The sequence below is a fragment of the Erinaceus europaeus genome, chromosome 14, assembly GCF_950295315.1.
Source record: "Erinaceus europaeus chromosome 14, mEriEur2.1, whole genome shotgun sequence".
NCBI lineage: Eukaryota > Metazoa > Chordata > Mammalia > Eulipotyphla > Erinaceidae > Erinaceus > Erinaceus europaeus.
Window position 1 is genome coordinate 17,356,132 of NC_080175.1, and position 26,430 is coordinate 17,382,561.

General features: G+C 40.5%; 2 protein-coding genes across 9 annotated transcripts in view; one reads left to right on the forward strand and one right to left on the reverse strand.

The window, feature by feature from the left end:
- SHOC2 (SHOC2 leucine rich repeat scaffold protein) overlaps positions 1 to 2,705 on the reverse strand; it is a 64,952-nt gene extending 62,247 nt beyond the window's left edge. For 2 of the 4 annotated variants that reach the window (XM_060171341.1, XM_060171338.1), the window contains exon 1: positions 2,567 to 2,705. The gene's annotated coding sequence lies outside the window, so the exon portion shown is untranslated. Of the gene's footprint in view, positions 1 to 1,826; positions 1,941 to 2,275; positions 2,415 to 2,566 lie in introns of those variants that run through there. The other 2 variants (XM_060171340.1, XM_060171339.1) reach the window with 2 other exon arrangements.
- On the forward strand, positions 2,283 to 26,235 carry BBIP1 (BBSome interacting protein 1). Of its 5 annotated transcripts, none has more exons than XM_016191391.2 (4): positions 2,283 to 2,417; positions 3,461 to 3,538; positions 25,003 to 25,076; positions 25,633 to 26,235. In XM_016191391.2, the coding sequence occupies exons 3-4, from the start codon at positions 25,031 to 25,033 to the stop codon at positions 25,794 to 25,796; spliced, it is 210 nt and encodes a 69-aa protein (XP_016046877.1). In that variant the 5' UTR covers positions 2,283 to 2,417; positions 3,461 to 3,538; positions 25,003 to 25,030; the 3' UTR covers positions 25,797 to 26,235. The 5 variants fall into 5 exon arrangements, with proteins under 5 accessions (XP_016046877.1, XP_016046875.1, XP_060027330.1 ...); XM_016191389.2 differs by having other exon boundaries at positions 2,284 to 2,417; positions 3,449 to 3,538; XM_060171346.1 differs by lacking the exon at positions 2,283 to 2,417 and adding an exon at positions 2,587 to 2,724 and having other exon boundaries at positions 3,449 to 3,538.
- Positions 26,236 to 26,430: the final 195 nt, after the last annotated feature.

Sequence of the window (26,430 nt, forward strand, 5' to 3'; positions counted from 1 at the left end):
GGTCTGCAGGTTTCTTTCTCTCCCCCTCTCTCGATTTCTCTCTGTCCTATCCAACAACAAGGGCAACAAAAAATGGGAAAAAATGGCCTCCAGGAGCAGTGGATTCATACTGAAGGTGCCGAGCCCCAGCGATAACCCTGGAGGCAAAAAATAAAATAAAATAAAAAAGAAAGAAAGAAAAAATTAAAGAAAATACCAGATGTATATTTCCAGTCAAAAATTTACAGTGTACCTTATGTCCAAGTAAGTATTTAAGGCATTTATCATATTTAGTCTAGACTCCATGTGTAAAACTTACTTCTACTGATAAAACTGTCACTGCCACATAGAAAATCAACAGCCGATGAACTCACCTCATACAGGTAAGCTTACAGAATGCGACAGACGCATCGGATCCGGCAGCCAAATCTACTCAAATACACCGCAGCAAAGGGCTGGAGGGCTACCACGTAAAAGGCCAAACAAGCGATCAGAGATCATAACGCACCCACGAACAGGTCTTCAAAATCAAAACAAAGTTTCTGATACTACACTGATACAAAAATACAGGGTTGCCGGAGTGTACCTGGAATTTTTTTTTTTAATGTCCAAGTCGCACTCGCCGGCGCCGCCGAGGTCGAGGTGGTCGCACTGCGAGTAAATACTATTTATTCGCTCTGCCTCTGCAGGCCCGGGTTTCTGCCTCAGCATCCATCCTCCAGAGACTCAGAAAACACTTCATGGGGTAGGTTGCAAAACATTCCTTCCTCCTTTATGCTCATCACCTCCGTCATGACACAAAGCGAGAGACAAGAACATGCAATTGGCTGGAAGGGCTGAAAGCGTGTACACACACACACACACACACGCTCGCACAAAAGCATCTTCTTGCCAGCTCCCAGTATACGTTCCACCTGTTTGTAAATCCATTGCAATGCAACCACACGACCCCTCTGCTGATTTTTTATTTTGTTTAAGGCAATGAACGGTTTGGACTCATTCTGCCTAGACTAATGGGGACGGGGGAGGGGGTAGTGCAAAACAATGGATCAGGAGAGGTTAGAAAGAGAAGAAAAAAAAAAAAAACTCCGGGCCCCGAAGCCTCCGGCGCTACTAGCCGCGGGCGGGGATCCCCGCAGGGAGGGTCAGCCTACTTTTCCCTCGATCCCCCCACCAACGCGGAGCGAGGCTGCCCCCCCACCCCACCCCCGGCGCGTCCAAGCCGGCAACTCGCCCCGCCGGCCGACTCGCACCCGGAGTCGACTCCCCACTTTCCGCCGCCGGGGGCTCCGGACGGACTAAGGCTGCAGCTGCACCACCTCCGCCGCGCCCGGGACCCAGGACCCGGGACCCTGGCCCCGGCCCGGCGCTTACAAGCCCCCCGCTCCCCGGACGCCCACGGGACGCCCCGCAGGCGGGCCCTGAGCGGAGCCGGACGGTCAGCCGCCGCCCCCGGCCCGCGCGCCCTCCGGCGCCGCCTCGCCCTCGCGCGGCCGCTGTCCCGGCGCCCGCCGCCACCGCAGGCCCGACCCCGGCCACTGTCAGGGCCGGCCGACTCGCTCCCGGCGCCGGGCCGCGGTCCCAGCACAGCAGCCGACGCCCGGTCCTCCCGGCCGCAGCACCCAGGAAAGCGGCGGCGGCGGCGGCGGCGGCGGCGGCGGCGCCTCCCAGGGCCGCGGTCCCTCGGGCCTCGCCCGGGCCCCGCCGGCTCGCGCCTGTCAGGGCGCGCGGGGCCTCCCCCTCCCGACAGCCAGCCCGAACGCCCGACGGGCAGGAAGGAAAGCAGGAAGAACCGACCCACAGACACCCCGCCACCCCCACCGCACTCCTCAGCGGCCCCGGGTTACCGTGGGGAGCTCCAACACCGCCATCCTCCTCGCTCGCCGTCCTTCCTCCTCCTCCTCCTCCTCCTCCTCCGAAGCGACGCTGCCCAACCGCCGCCCCCCGGCCGCCCCTCCCCCACTCGCCCCGCCCCGCCCCGCCCCGCCCCGCTTAGCCCGTCCACACACTCTCTCTCGCTCCTACCGCCCCGCCCCACCCCTCCGGCGCTGGCCCGCCACTCGCTGAAGACGGGAAGCAGGCGGAGCCAAAGCAATCGACGCTGCCCAATCAGAGCAAAGGGTGACGTCAACAACGCTGCCCAATCAGAGTGAAGCATGGGTGCCAGTTTCCCTCTCTCTCCCCTTTTCCTTTCCTTCGCTGGTCTAGGCGCTCTCTCGCCCCGCCCACTGAGCTCCGCCGCGCCACAGAGTCACCCTCCAGAGGGGTAGAGCGACCACTCCCACTCGGAAGTTACCGTTGAAGCTAACACCGCCATCACCGATAGGGGCAAAAGGAGTGTTCCCTGCTTTCTGTCTCCCGCGTGACGTAGTTTTCTCTTCGCCCGAACTCACGGTTGCCCGGGGCAACGGTTGAGCCATCAGGGAAGAGACGCATCTGTAAGTAGGCCCAAAAGTGACCAGAAAGCCCGACCTAGTCAAGTGACTACATAAGCCGAACTACCTGCCCTAGTTGGTGAAAGGAGAGGGGCCGGGATGGGTGTGAAGACTTCCTGGCCTCTATTCTGTTGGGACGTCTAGTCACTTACCGAGGTGGACAAGAGTTTAGGACTCCAGAAATCCCTGTCCCTCCCGGAAATTGCTCTCAGCACTTCCGAATGGGGCAACGGCGGGATGGTGGGAGTAACCTGCGACCCCAGTGCCACGGCGAGTGCCCATTCTCCACCGGCCGGCGGGGCAAAGTGGAGTGAGTGTCCCTCGGCCCCGTCCGGTGCGACAGGCCCGGGTGTGGCACAGTCCCCAGAAGACGAAAGGCCGAGGATGCGATCGGGGCGCAGTGTGGTTTCCGCGGGAAGAAGGATTTCTTTCCGGGCTGGGAAGGCGGCGGCTCACACACTCTCTTTCTCTCTCTCTCCCTCTCTCTCCCTCCCTCCGCCCCTGGGAGGTTTTCAGTGGGGCGAGGCCGCCCGACCGGCCCTCCTCGCCCAGCTGCCTCCCGCGGGGGTTGGAGAGGCCGGCGCGGCGGGGCGGGGCCCTTGTCACCCGCTGGATGGGGCTCCTGACCACACCCCCCACCAAACCCACTTGGCTGCCTTCACCCCAGACCTGCCCTTTCCAGCACCGAGAATTTCTAATTCTTGAAAAAGTCGTTTCCCACTCTCAGTTATAAAGGGAAAGATGTTTTGTTTTGGCCAGCCTCCACCAAAACAAAACCTCTAAGTCTTATTCCCCGGGCTTCTGTATCCCCCCCCACACACACACACACACACTTTTTTTAAATTTGTTTGTTCACTCCAGGGAGTTTATAAAAACCCTCTGCATCTTGGGTGACTATAATGTCCTAAACCTACACATCCTTGGATTTTTCAACCACGTTACTACTTGAGAGTATATGTCAAAATACCTTATGACTCTTACATAGCCCTTTAAAAGAGTTGGCACACTTTTGTTGTTTATTTAATCTCTTCTAGTTCCTTCTGTAGGCTTGAGTCAAGAACTGTCATTGGTAATACCTGGACGAATGCTTAAAGCGGCGGGGAAAAGAACAGTAAAACTTTCAGGTAAATTGAAATTTTTTCATATCCAGTTAGTTATCAGGACGAGTGGAAGCCTAACTTCTTAATTTCTTTCTACTTCCTCAGTATTCATGCGCCAGCCAAAATGAACTACTTTTGTCTACCGCAGGGTTAATCACTGAAGTAACAACTTTTGTGATTCTTTGTCCATGTCCTAGTAATTCTTGAGGATGTGTTTGTAGAATCTCCCCCAGCACATTTTTGTCCCTGAACTTAGCTACCACTTTTTGTACCTCTCATAATGGCAACCACTATTTTGTTTTTTGGGTTTGTTTTGTTTTGTTTTGTTTTGGTTTGGTTTGGTTTTGCCTCCAGGGTTATCAGTGGGGCTGGGTACCTGCACTACGAATCCACTGCTCCTGGAGGCCATTTTCTCCTTTTTGTTGCCCCTGTTGTTTATCGTTGTTGTTATTATTATTGTTACTGCTGTCGTTGAATAGGACAGAGAAAAATCAAGAAAGGAGGGAAAGACAGAGGGGGAGAGAAAGATAGACACCTACAGACCTGCTTCACCTGTGGTGAAGCGTCCCTCCTGCAGGTGGGGAGCCAGCGGCTCAAACTGGGATCCTTAGGCGGGTCCTTGCTCTTTGCACCATGTGCGCTTAACCCACTGCGCTACCGCCTCCCCCCCCCCCCCCCCCGCAACCACTATTTTGTATAACATCTAATAATGTAAATTTACTTCATGCCTAAGTAGAATGGTTTGTATCAAATTTATCTGCCTTTTCTTTTTACCCTATACATGTTACTTTTATGAATGTTGATACTTACTGAAAAACTTAATATGCTCCATGTCTCCTTGATCCTAAAAACAACATATTTTGAGACATCACAATATCATAAATTCATCCCAGTCCACACTTTTCTAAACATTCTGCTCTGAAATCTTACCTACATGATTTCCTCATTTTTTTTTTTTATTTAAAAGAAATCCACACATACAAAGTTGAAAGGGAGATGCATTTGTTGGGATGAGGCACATTTGAAACCATAGTTATAATTTATTTCAGTTAAAAAATAAACTGAAGGAATGTGACAGACATTCATATACTCAGGACTAGGTGGTAATACACCTTGTTAAGAGCACTATGTACAAGGACCTAGATCCAAGCCCCCCAGTCTTCATCTGCAGTGGGGGGTTGGGAGGAAAGCTGAGCAGTGAAGCAATGCTGCAAGTGTCTTTCTCTCTTTATTTTTTCTCCTGTCTCAGTTTCTCTCTCTGTCCAATAATAAATAAAAATATTTTTAAAGCATTCATATACCCTTCACCTAAATCCAACAATTGATAACATTTTGTCAGATTTTTTTTATCCCTTCTTACATACTTTACTGTTATTGAAGCATTTGGAATTAGGCTATAGATGCTACTGTTAAGCAAACATCCTAAAATGTCTAGTATATATTTTCTATGAATTACAAAGTTCTCCGTCAAAATACAATGCCATTATCACAACTAAGGAAATCAATAATTCTCCACCATTTAACATCCAGTCTACATGTACATTTTCCACTTTGACTTAACTGTCTCCTGTAACTTCTCTGCATACACAATCAGAATTCAATCAAGCATTATATATTTGGTTATTGTAAATTGTTAGCTTTAATCTAGAACAGTGTCTCCATCTTTTATCCCATTAAGAAATTGACATTTTAAATAATTTAGACCAGTAGTCTTTGAATACCTCCATTTTTCTTATTATAAATTGGAAGTTACTGAAAGACTCAGATTCAGCATGACTTTTTTTTTTATAAGACTGCTTCACAGTATTCACAATTTTCCATACAATTTCAAATCCAATTCAAAAGTAAACTTTCTCAAATATAGCAACATATACTCAAGCCATGAGGTGCTTGTTAAATTTGTCTCACATTTCAGCACAGATGCCCTGCTATGGTGTCCTGCAGAGAAGAGTTTAGCATTTAATTCTCCATCCATATAGAGTACATATTAGTGTCCTGAAATGGCCACATAGACTATCTACCTTTAATAAAGTGGTGCTGTTACTCTGTCTACACAGAAGCTGATGCAATGTAATATGCAGCAAAGTGTACTGATGTCAGCATAGTTTCATGAGTTTCAACTCCGGGCACCCTGGGGACTGCTGATGAAAGATGTGTGGGCTCTGCAATTCAAATACAGATATATCTTGATGTTATCAAAGTAGATACCAAGGCAACTGATGTCCATCTGGCCGAATTCCAACTTAGGCAATGTTATTTTTCTCCCTGAAATTCTCTTGCAAGTTCTAATTGGTCATATTATTTTCATGATAGTTTTTTGATAGCATTCATCAGAGCCTAAAAAAACTTCAAAATCAGGATTATACTTAGCACATAGAACATTAGAAAGAATCTCTTCCCAATGGATAGAGTATTTATTTTATAATCACAAGAGGAAAAAAACTCCCCAAACTGCCCAGCTCATGTATTTGTTCCACTTTTCCAAGATGTATATTTGATCATGAAAGATAAGTAAAAGGAAGAAAATGCACTTAAGGAAGCAAACGAAAATGTTTTTCAAGGGCAGAAGCTCTTAGATTAGTATATGTTTTAACTATTATATTGAAAGCTATTATATTGCGCTCCATTAGTCACTTATTTTGTGTAGAAGGAAACCATATGGGACTGTGAAACATTTTTACGTTGATTCAGGTTCCAGTAAGTCAAACTGCTATACCAATTAAAACTACAGATTTTAGAATTTAGGTTTCAGTAACAGGACCAGTTGCTAGCACTTGACTTTGGACAGTTTACTTATTCTGTCTCTAAAGATTTTTTTTTTAAAACTTTTAAGAGATACTAGAACACTGCTCAGTTCTGGCATATGAGGTGACTGAGATTGAACCTAGGATTTCATGCATGCAAATCCTATACTGCTGAGCCATCTCCCCAACCCTCCTCCCTATCATCTATTAAATAGAATCACAAAATTACATATGATTGCTGAACAAAATTAATTCAAATATATATAAAGTGCTTTAGCTTGGTGTATATGCTGCATGGTGCAAAGTCAAATAAGGTAGTTACTATTAGTGATTTCTAAGGGCCACTCAATTTGGGTATATAACAAGTGTTAAAAACTCATTGAGTGGGAGTCGGGCGGTAGCACAGTAGGTTAAGTGCACACAAAGTGCGAAGACCAGTGTAAAGATCCCGGCTGGAGGCCGGGGCTCCCCACCTGCAGAGGAGTCACTTCACAGGCGGTGAAGCAGATCTGTAGGTTGTCTATTTTTCTCTCCCCATCTCTGTTTTCCCCTCCTCTCTCCATTTCTCTCTGTCCTATCCAACAACGATGTCATCAATAACTACAACAACAATGAAAAACAACAAGGGCAACAAAAGGAAAAAATAAATAAATATTAAAAAAAAGAAAATCTTTAAAAAAAAAAACTATAAAACAACTCATTTAGTGGGTATATCTAAGACATAGTGTCTTCAAGTTTAATGTAGAAAACCTAATTTAAAAGTAGAGATTCTGATTTAAGTGAATCTGGGAAGAATTTCAGAAAATACATACCTACTTTTAATAATTGCCCAGGAAATTTTGGTTTGCTAGTTAGCCTGAGGATCAGGCTTCTAAAAACACTAAGTAAAGTATCATTTTTTTTATTTCTGTGTCCTTGCACGCTGTTGAGATTGCTGAATATCTCAGATGCTGGGGGTATAGAAAGCTCTTCATATACCTTTTTTTTTTTTTTAATGAATTTTTAGAACCTCTTTCTAGCACTAAATTTTGAAATACTGAAATCATTAGAAATGGGCATTCTGCATAAATAGGATGTGTCATGCTCTACTGCTTGAGTGGTAGCATCTGTTACTGAAATGGACCACAAAGCAGTAGTGTCACTCAGGTTAACCGAAGAACAACAGCTCCTGTTCTTAGGCCTAGGCATATTTCAGAAGCTAGACACCGCACATTTTATTCACATGAGTCTGGATTAATTAGCCAAACTGAACATGTTGCAACATTTTTCTACCAGCAGATGCCAAATACCAAACAGAATAGAATTCACTATACTTTCCAACTACCTGGCATATGATGTTATTTGGCATCTCCAGATGAACGTTATCAATCCAGATTAAGCACGCTGTTAGTATGTGGGAAGTCAGTTGCATAGAATGAGCATTAATTACTATTATGTGTGTGCTCAAAATTTTTTTGTTGTTGTTGGTTTCCCCCTTTTACCTTTTTCTCATGTTTACATTTAGAAATCTGTTGTACATCTGAAATCATACCAGTCAACAACACTTTTTAGATAAGACAATAGATACAGGAGTTTTGCTTAGTTTTAGGTGATTTTTTTTTTTAACAGAACACTGTTCAATTCTGAGGGGTTAAATCGGGGACCTTGGGAGCCTCAGGCATGGAAGTCTTTTGCATAACCATTACACAGTCTCCTAGGCCCAGGGCTTTGTTTGTTTGTTTGTTTTTCAATTTTTCTTCTCATTCCTGTCACCACATTTACAGTCTATACTGGGTATATTGAATTTACTTAAAGGGAACTAATGTAATATTCACAAAAGATGCATCCTTTACAAAAAGAGAGAGAGAAGGAAAAAGAAAATATTCTTTCCTAATGCCTACTTAAATAGGATTGCTTCTGGTGCTTCACTTCACAGAGATTGTATTTTTGCTTCTTAATGTCTACTAGTGATAAAATGATGCTGTTTGGCACATACAGCGGCCCTGAATTTTAGTCAGATTGTTAAGGCGAGTGCCTGTAGTGGCTGAGAAAGTAAGTAAATTATATACAGTCACATGATAGGACTCCTATTCTTTTGAAAGTGGAATCATTTTGTAGCCCTGCAAGAGTTTGCCATGTGGGAACAAGGACCTGCTGTTTGCCAGCTCTGTCAGGCAGAGGTGAAATTTGGACTAAATGTGAAATTTCCTGACATTTAAACATTGGTTTAAATGCTTTCTAAACTTCATATGTGGGAGTGGTGCTGTGATTTTTTCCCCCCCAAAAAAATCATCTTTAATGATAAAAATGATAACATTTAATGATCTAATGATAACAAGGATAATGTATCTTTAAAAAAATATTTCAGAGCACAATTTGATAACACATGCCACTTTAAAAGTAAGTAAGTAGGTCTTTAAAGGAAAAAATCAAATTGATCATGCTGCCCTATAGGTATCATCAAAAGATTTTTAGAGTAGCATAGTATATTAGTAGGAAAACTAAAACAACTCCTTTGTTATGCCAATATGAACACTTGATCTGCAATAACAAATATATTCCTAATTTTACACCTGCTTTTTACTTGAACCTCACCCCTAGGACATACTAAGCATGCTTTTACAAGAAAATCAGTTTCTAATTGATTATAAATTGTATCCAAGATCATATAGGTAGCTAATGGTAGAACAGAATACAATTCTTTTTTTTTTTTTTCAGGCTACAAAATTAACATTCAAAAGTCAGTGGCATTCCTCTATGCCACTAAGTTAGAAGAAATAAACACTAAGTTAGAAGAAATTGAAATTCAGAAATCAGTTCCTTTTTCTTTTTTTTTTTTCTTTTTTTTTTTTTTATTTAAGAAAGGATTAATTAACAAAACCATAGGGTAGGAGGGGTACAACTCCACACAATTCCCACCGCCCAATCTCCATATCCCACCCCCTCCCCCGATAGCTTTCCCATTCTCTATCCCTCTGGGAGCATGGACCCAGGGTCATTGTGGGTTGCAGAAGGTAGAAGGTCTGGCTTCTGTAATTGCTTCCTCACTGAACATGGGCGTTGACTGGTCGGTCCATACTCCCAGTCTGCCTCTCTCATTCCCTAGTAGGATGGGTCTCTGGGGAAGCTGAGCTCCAGGACACATTGGTGGTGTCTTCAATCCAGGGAAGTCTGGCCGGCATCCTGATGACACCTGGAACCTGGTGACTGAAAAGAGAGTTAACATACAAAGCCAAACAAATTGTTGAGCAATCATGGACCCAAAGCTTGGAAAAGTGGAGAGGAAGTATTAGGGAGGTACTCACTGCAAACTCTAGTATACTTCTGCTTTCTTACTTTGGTGCCATACTCCAAACTCAGACAATTTCTGCTTTGCGTTTCTACTTCTTTTTTTTTTTTTTTTTTTACATGCATAACATTCCCCAGATTCCCATTTAGCAATACAACCCCCACTATTTCATTCATCATTTTTCATGGACCTGTATTCTCCCCACCCACCCACCTACCCCAGAGTCTTTTACTTTGGTGTACTACTCCAATTCCATTTCAGGTTCGACTTGTGTTTTCTTTTCTAATCTTGTTTTTCAACTTCGGCCTGAGAGTGAGATCATCCCATATTCATCCTTCTGTTTCTGACTTATTTCACTCAACATGATTTTTTCAAGGTCCATCCAAGATCGGCTGAAAACGGTGAAGTCACCATTTTTTACAGCTGAGTAGTATTCCATTGTGTATATATTACCACACTTGCTCAGCCACTCATCTGCTGTTGGACACCTGGGTTGCTTCCAGGTTTTGGCTATTACAAATTGTGCTGCCAAGAACATATGTGTACACAGATCTTTTTGGATGGATGTGTTGGGTTCCTTAGGATATATCCCCAGGAGGGGAATTGCAGGGTCATAGGGTAGGTCCATTTCTAGCCTTCTGAGAGTTCTCCAGACTGTTCTCCACAGAGGTTGGACCAATTGACATTCCCACCAGCAGTGCAGGAGGGTTCCTTTGACCCCACACCCTCTCCAGCATTTGCTGCTGTTACCTTTTCTGATGTGTGACATTCTCACAGGAGTGAAGTGATATCTCATTGTTGTCTTTATTTGCATTTCTCTGACAATCAGAGACTTGGAGCATTTTTTCATGTGTTTCTCAGCCTTATGGATCTCTTCTGTGGTGAATATTCTGTCCAATTCCTCCCCCCATTTTTGGATGGGGTTATTTGTTGTCTTGTTGTTGAGTCTGGTAAGCTCTTTATATATGTTGGTTATTAAACTCTTATCTGATGTATGGCATGTAAAGATCTTCTCCCATTCTGTGAGGGGTCTCTTGATTTGGGTAGTGGTTTCTTTTGCTGTGAAGAAGCTTTTTAATTTGATGTAGTCCCATAGGTTTATACTTGCCTTAGTCTTCCTTGTAATTGGATTCGTTTCATTGAAAATGTCTTTAAAATTTATGCGGAAAAAATTTCTTCCAATATTTTCCTCTAAGTATCTGATAGTTTCTGGTCTAACATCCAAGTCCTTGATCCACTTGGAATTTACTTTTGTATTTGGGGAAATACAGTGATTCAGCTTCATTCTTCTGCATGTTTCAACCCATTGTTTCCAGCACCATTTGTTGAAGAGACTCTGCTTTCCCCATGTAATAGTCTGAGCCCCTTTGTCAAAGATTAGATGTCCATAGGTGTGGGGCCTCATTTCTGGGCTCTCAATTCTATTCCACTGGTCAGTCAGTGTGTCTGTTCATGTTCCAGTACCAAGCAGTTTTGATGACAATGGCCCTATAATATAGTTTGAGATCTGGCAGTGTGATGCCTCCGGTTCTGTTCTTTTTTCTCAAGATTGTTTTGGCAATTCTAGGTCTTTTCTGGTTCCAGATAAACATTTGTAGCATTTGTTCTATTCTCCTAAAAAATGTGCTTGGGATCTTGATGGGGATAGCATTAAATTTGTAGATGGCTCTGGGTAATATATTCATTTTGATGATGTTAATTCTTCCAACCCATGAGCATGGAATATCTTTCCACTTCTTTGTGTCTTTTTCAATTTCTTTGAGTAGTGACTCATAATTTTCAGTATACAAGTCTTTCACTTCTTTGGTTAGGTTTATTCCTAGATATTTTATTGTTTTTGTTGCTATAGAAAAAGGAACTGATTTCTGGATTTCAATTTCTTCTAACTTAGTGTTTGCATAGAGGAATGCCACTGACTTTTGAATGTTAATTTTATAGCCTGACACATTACTGTATTGCCTGATGATTTCCAAAAGCTTCTTGCTAGATTCCTTAGGTTTTTCCATGTATACTATCATGTCATCTGCAAATAAGGAGAGTTTGACTTCTTCTCTTCCAATCTGTATTCCTTTAATTCCTTGCTCCTGCCTGATTGCTATGGCAAGAACTTCCAACACTATGTTGAATAGTAATGGTGATAGTGGGCAGCCCTGTCTAGTACCTGATCTGAGGGGAAATGCTTCCAGTTTTTCACCATTGAGTATGATGTTGGCTGTAGGTTTGCTATATATAGACTCCACTATCTTCAGGAATTTTCCATCTATTCCTATTTTTTGTAGTGTTTTGATCATAAAGGGATGTTGTATTTTGTCAAAGGCTTTCTCTGCATCTATTGATATGACCATGTGGTTTTTGGTCTTGCTTTTGTTGATGTGGTGGATCACATTGATTGATTTACGTATATTAAATCAACCTTGCATGCCTGGGATAAACCCCACTTGGTCATGATGAACAATCTTTTGGATATACTGCTGTATCCGGTTGGCTAGAATTTTGTTCAATATTTTCGCGTCTATGTTCATCAGAGATATTGGTCTGTAGTTTTCTTTTTTGGTTGTGTCCCTGTCTGCTTTTGGTATCAGGGTGATGTTGGCTTCATAGAAGCTGGCAGGGAGTATTCCAGTGTCTTCAATCTTCTGGAAGACTGTTAAAAGTAGAGGTATTAGTTCTTCTTTGAAAGTTTTGTAGAATTCATTTGTAAAACCATCTGGTCCAGGACTTTTATTTTTGGGAAGATTTTTGATAACTGTTTCAATTTCATTAGCTGTGATGGGCCTGTTCATGTTATCCACTTCCTCTTTACTTAGTTTTAGAAGTTGGTAGGTATCTAGGAAATCATTCATTTCCTCCAGGTTCTCTAACTTGGTGGCATATAGTTGTTCATAGAAGCCTCGCATGATATGTTGAATTTCTGCAGTGTCTGTTGTGATATCTCCTCTTTCATTTACTATCCGATTTATTTGGGTCTTCTCCCTTTTTTGTTTTGTGAGTCTGGCTAAAGGTTTGTCGATTTTGTTCACTCTTTCGAAGAACCAACATTTACTTTCATTGATCTTTTGTATGGTTTTCCTATTCTCAATGTTATTTATTTCTGCCCTAACTTTAGTAATTTCTGTACTTCTGGTTGCTTTAGGGTTCCTTTGTTGTTCTTCTTCTAGGTCTTTAAGATGTGCAATCAGGCTGTTTATTTGTGCCTTTTCTTGTTTCCTAATGTGTGCTTGTATAGCTATGAACTTCCCTCTTAGGACTGCTTTAGCTGTGTCCCAAATATTTTGATAGCTTGTGTCTTCATTTTCATTGAACTCGCGAAACATTTTGATTTCTTCCTTGATTTCCTCTTTGACCCAGAAGTTGTTAAGAAGTGTACTGTTGAGCTTCCACATTTTGGCACTGTTACTAATCTTTTGTTGATTGTTAAGTGTTAGTTTAATTCCACTGTGGTCTGAGAAGATGCTTGGGATGATTTCAGTGCTCTTGAATAGGCTGATGCTGTCTTTGTGGCCTAACATATGGTCTATCCTTGAGAATGATCCATGTGGATTTGAGTAAAATGTGTATTCCAGTTTCTTGGGATGAATGACTCTGAAAATGTCCAATAGTTCTAGCTTATCTATCTCTTCATTTAGCTCCCTTATGTCTTTACTGATTTTCTTCCTGGATGATCTGTCAAGTTGAGATAGTGGGGTGTTGAAGTCCCCTACTATGATTGTGTTACTGTTAATATATTGCTGTAGCTCTTTCAGTAGAAGTTTGATGTATTTAGATGGCTTCTCATTGGGTGCATAGATATTAATAATTGTTAAGTCCTCTTGATTGACTGATCCTCTGAGCATTAAGTAGTGTCCATTCCTATCTTTTTTAATCTTATGTATTTTAAAGTCTATCATGTCAGATATGAGAATAGCTGTTCCTGCTCTTTTTTGTGGGCCATTGGCTTGTATGATAGTTTTCCATCCTTTCACTTTAAGTCTGTGTTTGTCTTGTTGCGTTAGGTGAGTTTCCTGTAGACAACATATTGTTGGGTTGTGTTTTCTGATCCATCTTCCTACTCTGTGTCTTTTAATAGGTGAATTCAGGCCATTGACATTTATTGATATCAAAGATTGAAGATATTTTAACGCCATTCTTGTAGAGTTTTAGAGTGTTTTGATATATGTTCTATTTGTGGTGGTCTGGTTGTTTATAGGAAACCTTTCAGAACTTCTTTCAAGGCAGGCTTGGTCATGGTTGCTTCCTTCAACTGTTGCTTGTCTGAGAAGGTTTTGATGCTTCCATCTAGTCTGAATGACAATCTAGCAGGATATAGTATTCTTGGCTGAAAGCCTTTCTCATTGAGCACTCGATAGATATCTTGCCATTCTCTTCTGGCCTGTAGTGTTTGTATGGAGAAGTCTGCTGCTAATCTTATGGGTTTTCCTTTGTAGGTGACTCTTTGTTTTTCTCTTGCAGCCTTGAGGATCCTTTCTTTATCCTTATTCCTTTCCAATCTAAGTATGACATGTCTTGGTGTCTTTAGGTCTGGGTTAATTCTGTTTGGGACCCTCTGGGCTTCTTGAATCTTTATGTCTTTGGTGTTGTCTAGACTAGAGAAATTTTCAGCTATTATGGCCTGGAGAACGCTTTCTTCCTCTCCTTCTCTTTCTTCCTCTGGTAAGCCAATAATGCGTATATTGTTTCTTTTGAAGTCATCCCGTAGGACTCTGTTGTTGTTTTCAGCATCTCTTAATCTCTTTTTGAGGTCTCTTACTTCTTCTTTAGTTGTCTCTAATTCATCCTCAATCTTGCTAATTCTGTCTTCAGCCTCATTGATTCTATTCTCTCTGCCCTCTACTGCTTTCTGGAGTTCATCTATTTTGTTGCCCTGCTCTGATACTGTTTTAGCTTGTTCAGCTAGTTGCCTTCTTAGCTCAGCAATTTCAGCTTTCAGCTCTCTAATAACCATGAGATTATTAGAATTTTCTTCCATATTCTCATTTTTTGTTCCTTCAGTTCTGATTACAATTTTTTCAAATTCTTTACTCACTCCTGTTATTATTTCCTTAGCTAATGTTTGGATGTTGAACTCGTTGTTTTGTGCTTCGCCCTCTGGAGGACTTTTAGCTGGACTCTTGTCCTGGTTCGTGTCTCCATTATTTTTTCTTGTTGTTTTAACCATTTTATATAAGTTAACAGTTTTTTCAATCCCTGAGTTGGAGTTCAGTGGTGTAAAAGCCTTTTTTTTTCCCCCCTGTAGGCTACGGTAGCCTGAGGGCTTTTAAACTATCAATAGGCTTCTTGGTTTAATCAATGACTCCTGACCAAGTGATAAAGCAGGGTGTGGCAGAGATAATCCAGTGGTTATGCAAAGAGACTTTCACAGCCCTTCAGCTATGCCACCGAGGTATAGGTCTTCTCCTGAGTTTCCCGGTTAGATCTCTGTGCCCTCCCTGTTGCTGCTCCAGATTCTGAGGGTAGTAGCAATGGATACTCAGAGTTGTACTTGGTGAGTCTCTGGGGAGTCCTTTCCTCCCTTCAGCTGTCCCCTTGTTGGTGGAGCAGACTGGAGGTGGTGTCTCCACTGACAAACTGTCGAACTGTTAGCAGTCACTTAATCTCTCCTTAGGCCCCTCTCTCCTCTCTGTCACCAGCCACGCGTGTTTGTACTCACGGGTGATTTACTGGGTTCCCGTGGTCATTCTAGGCCTGTCCTGCTTCGGTCCGGGTGTTCTCCTTTGGTATTCCTAGTTGATCCGGGAGAGGAGAGGAGAGGAGAGAAAGCGATCTGCTCACAGAATACAATTCTATGTAAAATTTATACTTCGCACTCTTCAGAAAAATATGAAAAAAAAAGCTCCAGAAAAGTTTACATTTTAAATCATACATTGGATTTTACTGTCATTGTTTAAGATACTTGGAAATCTTGAATACTCAGAAGTATATCAAACTTTAAAAGTGAGAATTTGTCACAGCCCAGGAGTTGGCTCAGTGGATAAGATACTGGACTCTCAAGCATTGAATCCCTAGTTTTCTTTCTTTCTCTTTCTCTTCCTCCTCCCTTCCCCTCTTCCTCTCTCTTTCTCAGTACAAAATGAATGATTTTTAATGGGAGTTTGTTACAATTAGAATAAGCTGAGGGCTGGGAAGATAGCATAATGGTTATATAAAAGACTTTCATGCCTGAGGCTCTGAGGCCCCAGGTTCAATTTCCAGCTCCACCTTAAGCCAGAGCTGAGCAGCACTCTGACATCTGTTTTTGTATCCCTCTCATTAAAATAAATATTTTTAAAGAATAAGCTGATCATTTTAGATAAATCAATGGTAAGAAAAGATCATTATAATAAAGAGCAAAAAACAGATTAAATGGTAGTTGAATACTATGAAGTATAACCACATTGACACACAGAATGAATCCTTGGAGTTCCTAGCAAAGATCAACTATTGGACTAAGACAATAGCGTGACCTATCATGACAGTTTTTAAAGCAGGTCTAATACCTGTCCTGAGAACTGTTGGAAACCAAGACATAATTTTGGCATATATAGTATGTTTTCATATAAATATTTCTGGTCTATTTATAAATATATACATGTATATTCTATATGTATATTCTATATGTATATATATGTATATTCTATATTCTATATATATATATTCTATATAAATAACCAAGAATGTAGTTAGATTTTAATAATTTATTGCCCTTATTTGTCTGCTGCCAGTGTAACTGCCTATACTTTCAAATAGATGAAAATAGAGGTATAAAAAAATAATAAGTTCTTTTCAGCTTTTAGCCTCTAATATTAGTCTTATCAGTTTGGTCTTAAATAAACTAATCTGTGAAAACAATATATGAAACTTGTAAGCTAAAAGTGAACATTTTTTATTAAGCTTGAAATTTAAAAGTTCAGTGGCTGTATCTTTTAAAATATATAGCACTGCTATAAACAAAATCTACAGACAATTCAGTATTTTTTTTCTTTCAAAATATTTTTGCATTGTACTATCAAACATAATAACTGGGATGTTGAATCCTCAAGGAAAGAGCATTAATAAGAAGAGATGCCCTGTGCTGATTAGAACCATTTATTTCTGTGGTTGTAACAGTTCTAACTAAAGAGAAATCAATCAGTGCTTTTGGCTGTGTTAATCTAATGATTTATGAATTAATGTTATTTAATATACCATCTGAAGTTTGTGCTGTTATGAGACTGATTTTATAAGTGAAACTGACCTTACAATATTCATTTGTTTAAATTATTTATCTGACTCCAGACCTTCTGTGAGACACTACTCTATACCCTTATCTCTCTTTAAAACTAACCCCACCACTACCATGTCATATCTTGTTACATTCTCCATGGATGACTACACATCCTATAACCTACAGAGATGACTATATATCCTACAGTCTATACTATTATATCATTTGACTTTCTAAACCTCCAGTTATTTTTACATTTATACTGAGCATCTGCAGTGAGTATAAAACCTAACCTTGTGGTCTTATCTGTCTCCTCCCAACATTCTTCTTTACACTCAATAACATTAGTTTGAAACCTGTCATTTTTTGTCTAATTTCCTTATCACCAAAGTGTATAAGAGTAAGGGGTGAGTGGAGGGTAAATAGCATAATGGTTATGCAAACAAACTATCATGCCTGAGGCTCCAAATCCCAGGTTCAATCCCCCGCACCACCATAAGCCAGAGCTGAACAGTGCTCTAGTTAAAAAATAAAAAACAAAACAAAAAAAAAAAAGAGTAAGGGATGTGGTAGAGGCTTGAATCTCAAGTTCTTTTATCTTTGAATATATCTTGTATCTTCACCACTTAATGACTGTCATTGCTTTTATTCCTACCCTCATCATCTGACCTAGACAATTAAAGCTTCTTTATTAGTTCCCTTTCCCCATGTCTCATTTTGTGTTGTTGAGCCAGATGTTGTTATGCGTGGGCCCCAGAGAAGAGAGAGGGGATCCGGAGCGAAGAGGAAACACAAATCTTTATTTGCTCTGGCACCTCAGAGTTGGGTGCTAGAGAAGAAGGTTGGGCCACGTGGAGGTAGCGAAAATGGCCGCCTCACGCAGTAACCTTTCCTGCCGAGTCAAGCGCTGGCAAGAGAGCGAGATGCGGAAAACGAAGGGTTTTTATAGGAGTAGCTTTCATGAGAATGGGAGGGGGGGAGGAGTAACCAAAGCACTCCAGATATCGCAGGGATATAGACAATGTCCTGAGGGCATAACATGGCGGAACAGGCACTCCCAGAATGTCCCAACTCTCACGGGAACTAGTAGCCTGAGGGGAAAACATGGCAGATGTGAATGCCATGTTTTGTGAATGCATCTGCACAATTTCCCAGCAATTTTGCCTTTTCATCTAGAATTTTTCACACAAAAAATGTATTCTGTGGCACATACCCACTGATAGCCATCCGGTGAACTCCCTCCTGCCTATAGGATGTGATCCAAACTTGAAGGCATTGCATTCAGAGCTGAAGATGAACTGGCCTCCTTCTAGTCGATCCCACTATAATACTTATGCTGTACGTATGCTTTCCAAACCTAACCCCCAGGCTGCTTCTTTAACATTCTGTTCACTTTATCTAGAATCCTCTACACTTGGTTCACAGTCTCCTGTCTGTGTAGTAAATCTCCACTTGTCTTTGGGAAACTAGTGTTAATGTCACATTTAATTTTAAGAGACTAGCCATTGTCATCTATCCTAATCTGAGTTACTCATGTTAATAGTTTAGTACACAGTAGACATGCCTTTATTTACATTTGTGTATCTCTTCCATATCTGGCCTCCCCAAAATTTTCAAATAAAGGAACAGGTTCTTAGCCATTACGCATCTCTCATTTATCTGTGACTGGCACATTACAGATATCTAGTATTTTTGTTGACAGAAAAACCTGTTTGGGTAGACACATGTGATCCCAAATGCCTTTTGTTGTGTTACATTATTTTCTACTCTGACAGAGTAATTCTCTTTTATCACTGAAAGAAGGCATCTTTTTCCACTCCAGTGTTTTTTGTTTTGACCATTTTTTTCCCACTAGGTTTAGAATAACTCAAGTCTCTAGAATATTTTTCAGGGTTTCATTTAGAGAAGCAGGGAGAAACACTGTAGCACTAGAGCTGCCCCCAGAACCACTGTAGCCCCTTGTGGGGCCAGGACTCAAACCTAGGCCATGTGTGTGGAAAGGCGCACCCTACCAGTTGAATTATTCCAACAGCCAAAAAAAAAGCCAATATTTTTAATGCTGAAAATTAGGGTTTTATTTTTATTTATTTATTTGTTTGCCTCCAGAGTTATTGCTGGGGCTCGGTGCCTGCACTATGAATCCTCTGCTCTTGAAGGCCTTTTTTTTTTTTAATTATTTATAAAATGGAAATATTGACAAGACTATAGGATAAGACGAGTACATTTCCCACCCCTGGAACTCCATATCCCATCCCCTCCCTTGATAGCTTCCCCATTCTTTATCCCTCTGGGAGTATGAGCCCAGTATCATTATGGGGTACAGAAGGTGGAAGGTCTAGCTTCTGTAATTGCTTCTCCTGCTGAACATTGGTGTTGGCTGGTTGATCCATACTCCCAGCCTGTCCTCTCTCTCCCTAGTGGGGCAGGAGTCTGGGGAGGTGGGACCCTGGAGGCCATTTTATCCATTTTTTTGTTGTTGTCATTGCTGTCGTTGTTGTTGCTGGATAGGACAGAGAAATTGAGAGAGATGGGGAAGACACGGGGAGAGAAAGATAGGCATTAGTAGACCTAGTCCACTGCCTGTGAAGCAACCCCCCTGCAGGTGGGAAGTTAAGGGCTCAAACCAGGATCCTAGCGCTTCCTGCCATGTGCACTTAACCTGGTGCTTTACCACCCGGCCCTGGAAAATTGGATTCTTTATCTCTAGTTTTTCAAATCTCTTTGGAGGCAGTGCAAAAATAAAACTTGAGGACCACTGTTAATATTCTCAAGGTTCAAAAAAGACACTTTAGTGTTCTAATCTGGTCCCACACCCATAATTTAGTTTGGTTGTCAAAGTAAATCACCTCAGAGATTTTCAATTTACATAAATAAGTTGTAAGATTAAATTATTTATCAATGTGTGTAATGTAAAAACCCTTCCTATGCCTCTGTCTTTCAACTATCAATCTTACAGTTCAGTAAAATATTTCATGACAAAAAGTTGGTTTCTCTCCTGTTTCTTCTACATTAATTTTAAACATCTAGTGAAAATATCTCTGGCAAGTTTGCTTACTTTGTGATGACTATGAAATACACTAATCATCCAAACTAAAATCTCTAAATGTTTTTATTATTTTTATGTATTTATTGGCTAGAGACCGCCAGAAATTAAGAGGCAAGGGGGTGATAGAGATACCTACAATACTGCTTCACCACTCGTAGAGCTTTCCCCTTGCATGTGCGCTCAACCAGGTGCACCACCACCTGAGCCCTCAAAACTAGTATCTCTGGAAGCAATCACAGTCTAAGTAAACAATAGGGAGAAAGGACACACCAATTATTTTCCAATTACCCAGACCAATGACTTTAAAGAAACTGAGATATAACCCTAAGGCATTAAATTTGGGTTCTATCAGTTTAAGAATTTTATTTTAACTTTTATTTGTTCTCTTAAAAGTATGGCCCGACAATATCATTTAAAAGTCTGGCATAGTATTGCAGTATACAATCACCTCATAATCTAATCTTTGACATATTGCTGAACACATAGATCTCCTATTGCTGTACATTGTATTCAGTATTCATTCAGTTTTTTTTAAAAAAATCTTTAATTTAGTTACTAGACATAGAAATCAAGAGGGCAACAAGGGCAACAAAAGGGAATAAGTAAATAAAATATTTTTTAAAAGATCAAGAGGAAAGAGCGAGACATGTAGCACTACTCCACTGCTCATGAAGCTTCTCCCCTGCAGGTGAGGACTGGGGCCTTGAACTTGAGTCCTTGTGGATTGTAATATATGCATTCAACTAGGTACACCACCACCCAGCCCCTTTTGTGTTTAGGTACACCACCACCCAGCCCCTTTTGTGTTTAGTTTTAACAAACAATCTTCTTAAAATCTGTATATACTTGCTCTGTTAGTTTTTATTATTTTGTTTTTGTATTTTATTATTATTTTTGTTATTATTATTATCTTTTGACTCTTCTGCACTGCCTAATAATATAACACACAGCAACATGGCACTACAATAGTTTTCACCTTCTTAAGGCCACAGTGATCTCCCTATTTAAATTCTAACACCTCCCCCCCATAGTACTCTCCTATGTACCTGTGAAACTTACTGTGTTTTATTATTTTTATTAGTGGTTTACAAGATCAAAGGTATAGTACCACATACCTGTCACTACAGTTCTGTGCCCTCTCATCCTTGACTCCCCACTCTAGCGTTTCACAAAGTTTTAGCAACAGTTTGGCTGTTTTTTTTTTTTTTCTTAAGTTTATGTGTTTCAGTACTTTTTATTGCATGTGAGCAAAACCATCTTCACATTTGATTGATAATCTTGTAGGGTAAAGTATGTATGACTGGCAGTTGTCTTTTAAAACCTTGAATATACCACTTCATTCTCTCCTGGTCTCCATGGTTCCTGCAGAGAAGTCTAATGAAAGTTCAGCTACACTTCTATAAGTCACTTCTTTTCCTTGCAACTTGTAAAAAATTTTTCTTTCTTGTCCTTGGTTTTTGATAATTTCACAATAGATGTGTATTGGTGACCTGTTTGGATTTAAGAAGTTGGGAGTTTTTTCTGCTTCCTGAACATTTACATTCTGACTATACCCCAGATTTGGAAATTTTTCTGGTATTTTATTTATTTATTTATTTATTTGTCTCCATGGTTATCACTGGGTCTTGGTGCCTACACTATGCCACTGCTCCTGGAGGCTATTTTTTCCCTTTTGTTGTTCTAGTTATTTATCATTGTTGTTGCATAGGACAGAAATCAAGAGAGGACAGGAAGATTGGGAGAGAAAGATAAGACACTTGCAGATCTGCTTCACCACTTGTGAAGTAACCCCCCTGCAGGTGGGGAGCTGGAGGCTCAAACCGAGATCCTTACTCTGGTTCTTGCGCTTTGCACCATGTGCGCTTAACCCGCTGTGCTACCACCCGCCCTCCCCCCCCCATTATTATTCCTTTGAATATGATTTCTGCTCACTGACTTCTCCCTTAAAATTTTGTATTTGTTTTACTAATTTCTTGAAAAGTTGCTTCAATGTTCCTAAATCGTTTTCTCCTACTTTGAAGTTAAAGGGTGTAGCCAGTTTTTCTTCAATTTCTGATGTTTTTTTCTCCTACATGTTTAAGTCTACTTTGTGTGGCTATTTAAGACTGGAATATATGCAGTGTCCTTCATACCCATAATTCTGTTTTTAAGTTTTCCATGTTCCTCTTAAATAACTGAAGTAATGAATTTCTTTCTTGGTCAATTTCTCCATATTAAATTGAGAGCTTAGCATTTCTTCAAATTTTTGACAAAGTACTCCCTAAATTCTTTCTCTGATGATAGCTCTTCTAGATGCACATCAAGTTTCTGGCTGGCATCTTGGTGTTGCAGAACTAGTGTTTTCCTATATTTACCCATCTGTTTTGATCTCTGTTGTTGGGCAGCAGATGGTGCTGGGTTCTGTTTTGTATGGGAGTTGCAGTGGGAGGGGAGCAGTTTTGAAATAGTAGTACTATGGCACCTGATGCCCCCACAGATTCCTAGTCTGGGATGGGAGTGAAGGGTTCGTAGGAGGGTCAGACTTGCTTCTTTTCTCAGACTGATTCCTAAAAGTGGGAACTCTGCTGTGAGGTCAAAGTTACTTTCCTGCCTGCAGCGTGGTCTGACCTCATTCACCAGGGTCTCTATGGCAGTTGGGACACCTTAGTGTTTGGTGGGCTTCTTGGTTGCCATAAGGGTAGTTTGGTTCCCTGGTACCTCTGAATAGCTCCCGGGGGTTCACTCAAGAGCTGTGACTTCTACAGCTCTAAACAGCAGTTCTGTACTTCTTTTCTGAAGCCAGTGTCTGAGTGGTTCCCAACAGGCCCTTTAAGTCCGCCATGTGGATTTGAAGTAAATGCAAATAGATATGCCCCTGCTTCCAAAACAGTGCTGTACTTCTGCTTATTCTTCTCCCTTCCTGTTCTAAATGTCCACACACAAATCACCAACCTTCAGACACTGATGTTCCTTTCTTTACCAGAAATCCCCCAGTTGTTCTCTGATGAAACTCATTGTTATTTTAGTGTACTATTTTGTTTTTTTGGAGGAGAGCCAACTTTCTGTGACTACATCGCCACAGTTCCACCTCAGAAGTCCTTAACAATTTTGTTTTCTGTAGCACTTATGTTAGAAGGTTCTAGCATTCTGTAATTTCTTTCCTTTTACCTCTATAAATATGTAAGCTCCAAAAGGGCAAAGCTTTTTTTGTTGTTCGTAAGTTCACTAGGAACAAGTATAACACTTGTCAATATACATAATTTTAGCCATAGCTGGTATATTCCTCCTTCAGCCCACATATCTCTAGTGTTAAACCCATCTTACCAGTAGGGAAATACCTTTTCAAGCAACCACAGCTCATTAGGGGGCACATTACACCAAATAGAACACTTATATTTAGCCACCCAGAAAAAGAAATACAGTACTTGCTTCTTCCTACTGTAGACTCCCTGAGCCACTGATTATCAAGACAGATGATGTAGCCTTTCCAGAGCAAGCGGTTCAACCACCACCTTGCTTATTTTAGCCCTTCCCTTCCTGTTTCTCTCCTGCCAATGCAGTGGGGAGGAGGCCTCAAGAAAAGAAAAAAAAAAAAAAAAAAAACCTAAGAAAGCAGACACTCCACCTGGGCAAGTGACAGCACAGTTATTCCTCACACTATGCTCAATCTCACACCTTACTAGACTTCTCAGTAACAATGGCAGCTAAGTCAAACACAGAACTAAGGTTTGAGAGCACCAAGTTACATTATTTTCCTCAATCCAGATTTTGAATGTGAAAGAAGTATAAATGAGAACAAGCAAAGGACAGAGATTGAATTCTGAGCAGCTATGTAATGTCTAAGATTGAAATATTTGCTCATCCATCAGTATTTTGATGATACACAAATTTGGTGGTAGAGAAACTCAACATGCTACCTTATTTCCTTCACACTGGTCAACATGGTCTATCCTCTTTTCAGTAGCATGTGAAAGACTTGCACCAAATTAAGAGCCTGATGAATATGCACTGTAGTTTTAATACAAGGCAAATGCTTATTATACTAAGGCTAATTTGGAGTCTGTTATTAGCCTTCACTGTATCCTGATGAGAGACTGGCAAATGGTAATGATTAACTAACACTGGCAGAAGAAACTGCATTCTAGAAAAATTGTATTTTGCGTTTATTTCATAGTCCAGTTAGTGATAAATTCCATTAGTTCTGGTCTATTCCATACCCCATGCCCCATATTCACTCCTAGAGCAGTATAGGGTTAATCTCATGAAAATCAATTAAGTTCCTCAGGAATTTATTTAAGGGGTTCCTTAATAAAGGAATTTGAGCAGGAGGAGGAAAAGGCTTGGTGGATAGTGCGGGGGAAGCTTTTACCAGGAATATAATGGTAGTAGTTGAGTGGGAATAACCAAGACTAGAGCAGCTTCACTTGCTTAAATTTGCAGTAGGCGGTGAAAGCAGGCATCAAGCCAGCATTGCCACTTTAATCTTTTTGTGGTGATGTAAAAAAAACACATGGTAAACTTGCATCAATATGGTGAAATATCACAAAATGGGTGAGACTGTGTTTGGAAAGGGATCATGCTACAAATTATAGCCAGAGCACCTTGAGTATATAGCATAGCAACAGTTTGGGACTTAATACTGGAACAAATGTCATCAGCCAGATACGGTATATTAGCTGGCATAGTATATTCCTAACAGAAATACTTAGATGCCAGTATTTTCAAGAATGTTAGTGTATAACATCTCTGTGAGGGGAAAAAAAAAAAACACCAGAAAACTGAAAACATACTTCATTTCTATTAAGAGCCAATCCACCCATTTGTGATTTTTTTCCCCCTAACAAAATGAGCTTTTAGAAGTGAGACTGTTAGAAAATGTTTGCTTACTACCTTCTCCTTTTACTTCATCAACTTTTCAGAGGAGATGCTATTGGCAAACAAAAACAGCTACGCATAAATGACTTCAATTTTCCTGAGCTAGAATCTACTAGATAATTATCTGTGTAAACAAAATTTCACAAGGAGAGGAAAAATGTAGAATACTCGGCCTTCCAATTGTAGCACAAATTAATTCAAGTGCATTTAATTCATTTCAATACTTAAATGAACAATCTCAACTTGTTTCAGTGAAAAGACCCAAAGAAAATTAAAGGGTAAATTGTGCAAGGAAAGTGTTTTCTATAGAAACTGTCATTTTCTTAAACGATTAAGCAGTATCTCAAGCATTTTGCTTTGGTAATTCACTTTTTAATGATTTGCTTCTCATTTAAGGAAAAAGCTATTATCCAACAACTGAGATATGGCAGAAATGAAGTCGATGTTCCGTGAAGTTCTCCCAAAACAAGGTATTTAAGTTTAAAAAAATACTAGATTATAGACTACGATGGGAACAGGTTAGGGCAGTGGTGTAACCAGTAGAGTCCAGATAATATCAAGCATGAGGACCTGAGTTCCAGCCCCTGGTCCTACCTGCACAGTGGGAACTTTAGGAGCAGTGGAGCCATACTACAGATGTTTCATAGTATATCTTAGAATCTCATGTCCAAAGCACAAAACTTATCATCCACGTATATTCCCTATTATTAAAAATCACTTTTTAAATTTCTGAAGAACATTTAAAGAAATATTGTGGAGTTAGCAGAGGACAAGGAGTGTCTGTCTCTTATCCCCTTCCCCCATTCAAAAAAGTGAAAGACCAAAAGGCAAGTCAGTTCTGGTTTCTGGGAGTACTATAGTGGGATTCACCTGGAACCTCAAAATCTCAGACATGAATGTCTAGTGCAGAATGTGCCATCACTCTGACTACATCTGCAATGACAGTTCTTTTAGGTCTTTAGTCTAACTGCAAATCCCAACCACCAAACTTGTTCTTCTCACCCAAATTCTTCTTTTTAAACTTAGGACAGTTGTCTGCAGAAGATATAACCACACTGGTGTTGTGTAAACCCAAACTTTTACCCTTAAAATCTCTGACCCTGGAAAAACTGGAGAAAATGCAACAAGCAGCACAAGATACAATTCGGCAACAAGAAATGGCAGAAAAGGCAAAGCTGATAATCCACTGAATGATAACACTTCTACAGAATACCCTCCTTTACCTACTATAATAGCAAAAAAAATAATCTGTATGCTGGAAGTAGTATGTTAGGAAAGTTGATTCACATATATAATATAAAAATACTCAACTAATAGAACATAAACTAGTATTGAATATAACCAATTTCAAAATATTGAACCCAAATTTTATGAGTTTTACCCAAGTTTTTTGAACTGCAAATTATTGTTCCCAATTCTTATCACTGTCAGTTTCTAGGTAACATTCTCAGGCCCAAGTTACAAATACAACTTTTATATTCAGAGACTCTACACATCAAGACCAATGAATCGAAGGAAATGGAAAAGTCAATTTATGGTGAACAGTATAATTGAACATTTAGTGGTAAATTGAATGTCATATATACACACTGACTTTTAATGATTAAAATTTACATATTATGACATTAATCTTAAAGTTTTTGCATGTGGTTTTTTTGGTTTTGTGTTTTATATTATCTCATTTTAACTTTTTGGTCATCACCTGCTAAGGAAACTTTCTTCAGAGAGGGGAGCAGGAGAGGAGGAGACACCACACCACACCACACCACACCACACCACACCACACCACAGCTTCCTCCAATGCAGTGGGGGCCAGGCTCTAAC

Coding starts and splice junctions, on each gene's coding strand:
- BBIP1 (XM_016191391.2), top strand. CDS start 25,031: ATGGCAGAAATGAAGTCGATGTTCCGTGAAGTTCTCCCAAAACAAG. Junction 25,077..25,632: donor TGAAGTTCTCCCAAAACAAG/GTATTTAAGTTT, acceptor TTTTAAACTTAG/GACAGTTGTCTGCAGAAGAT.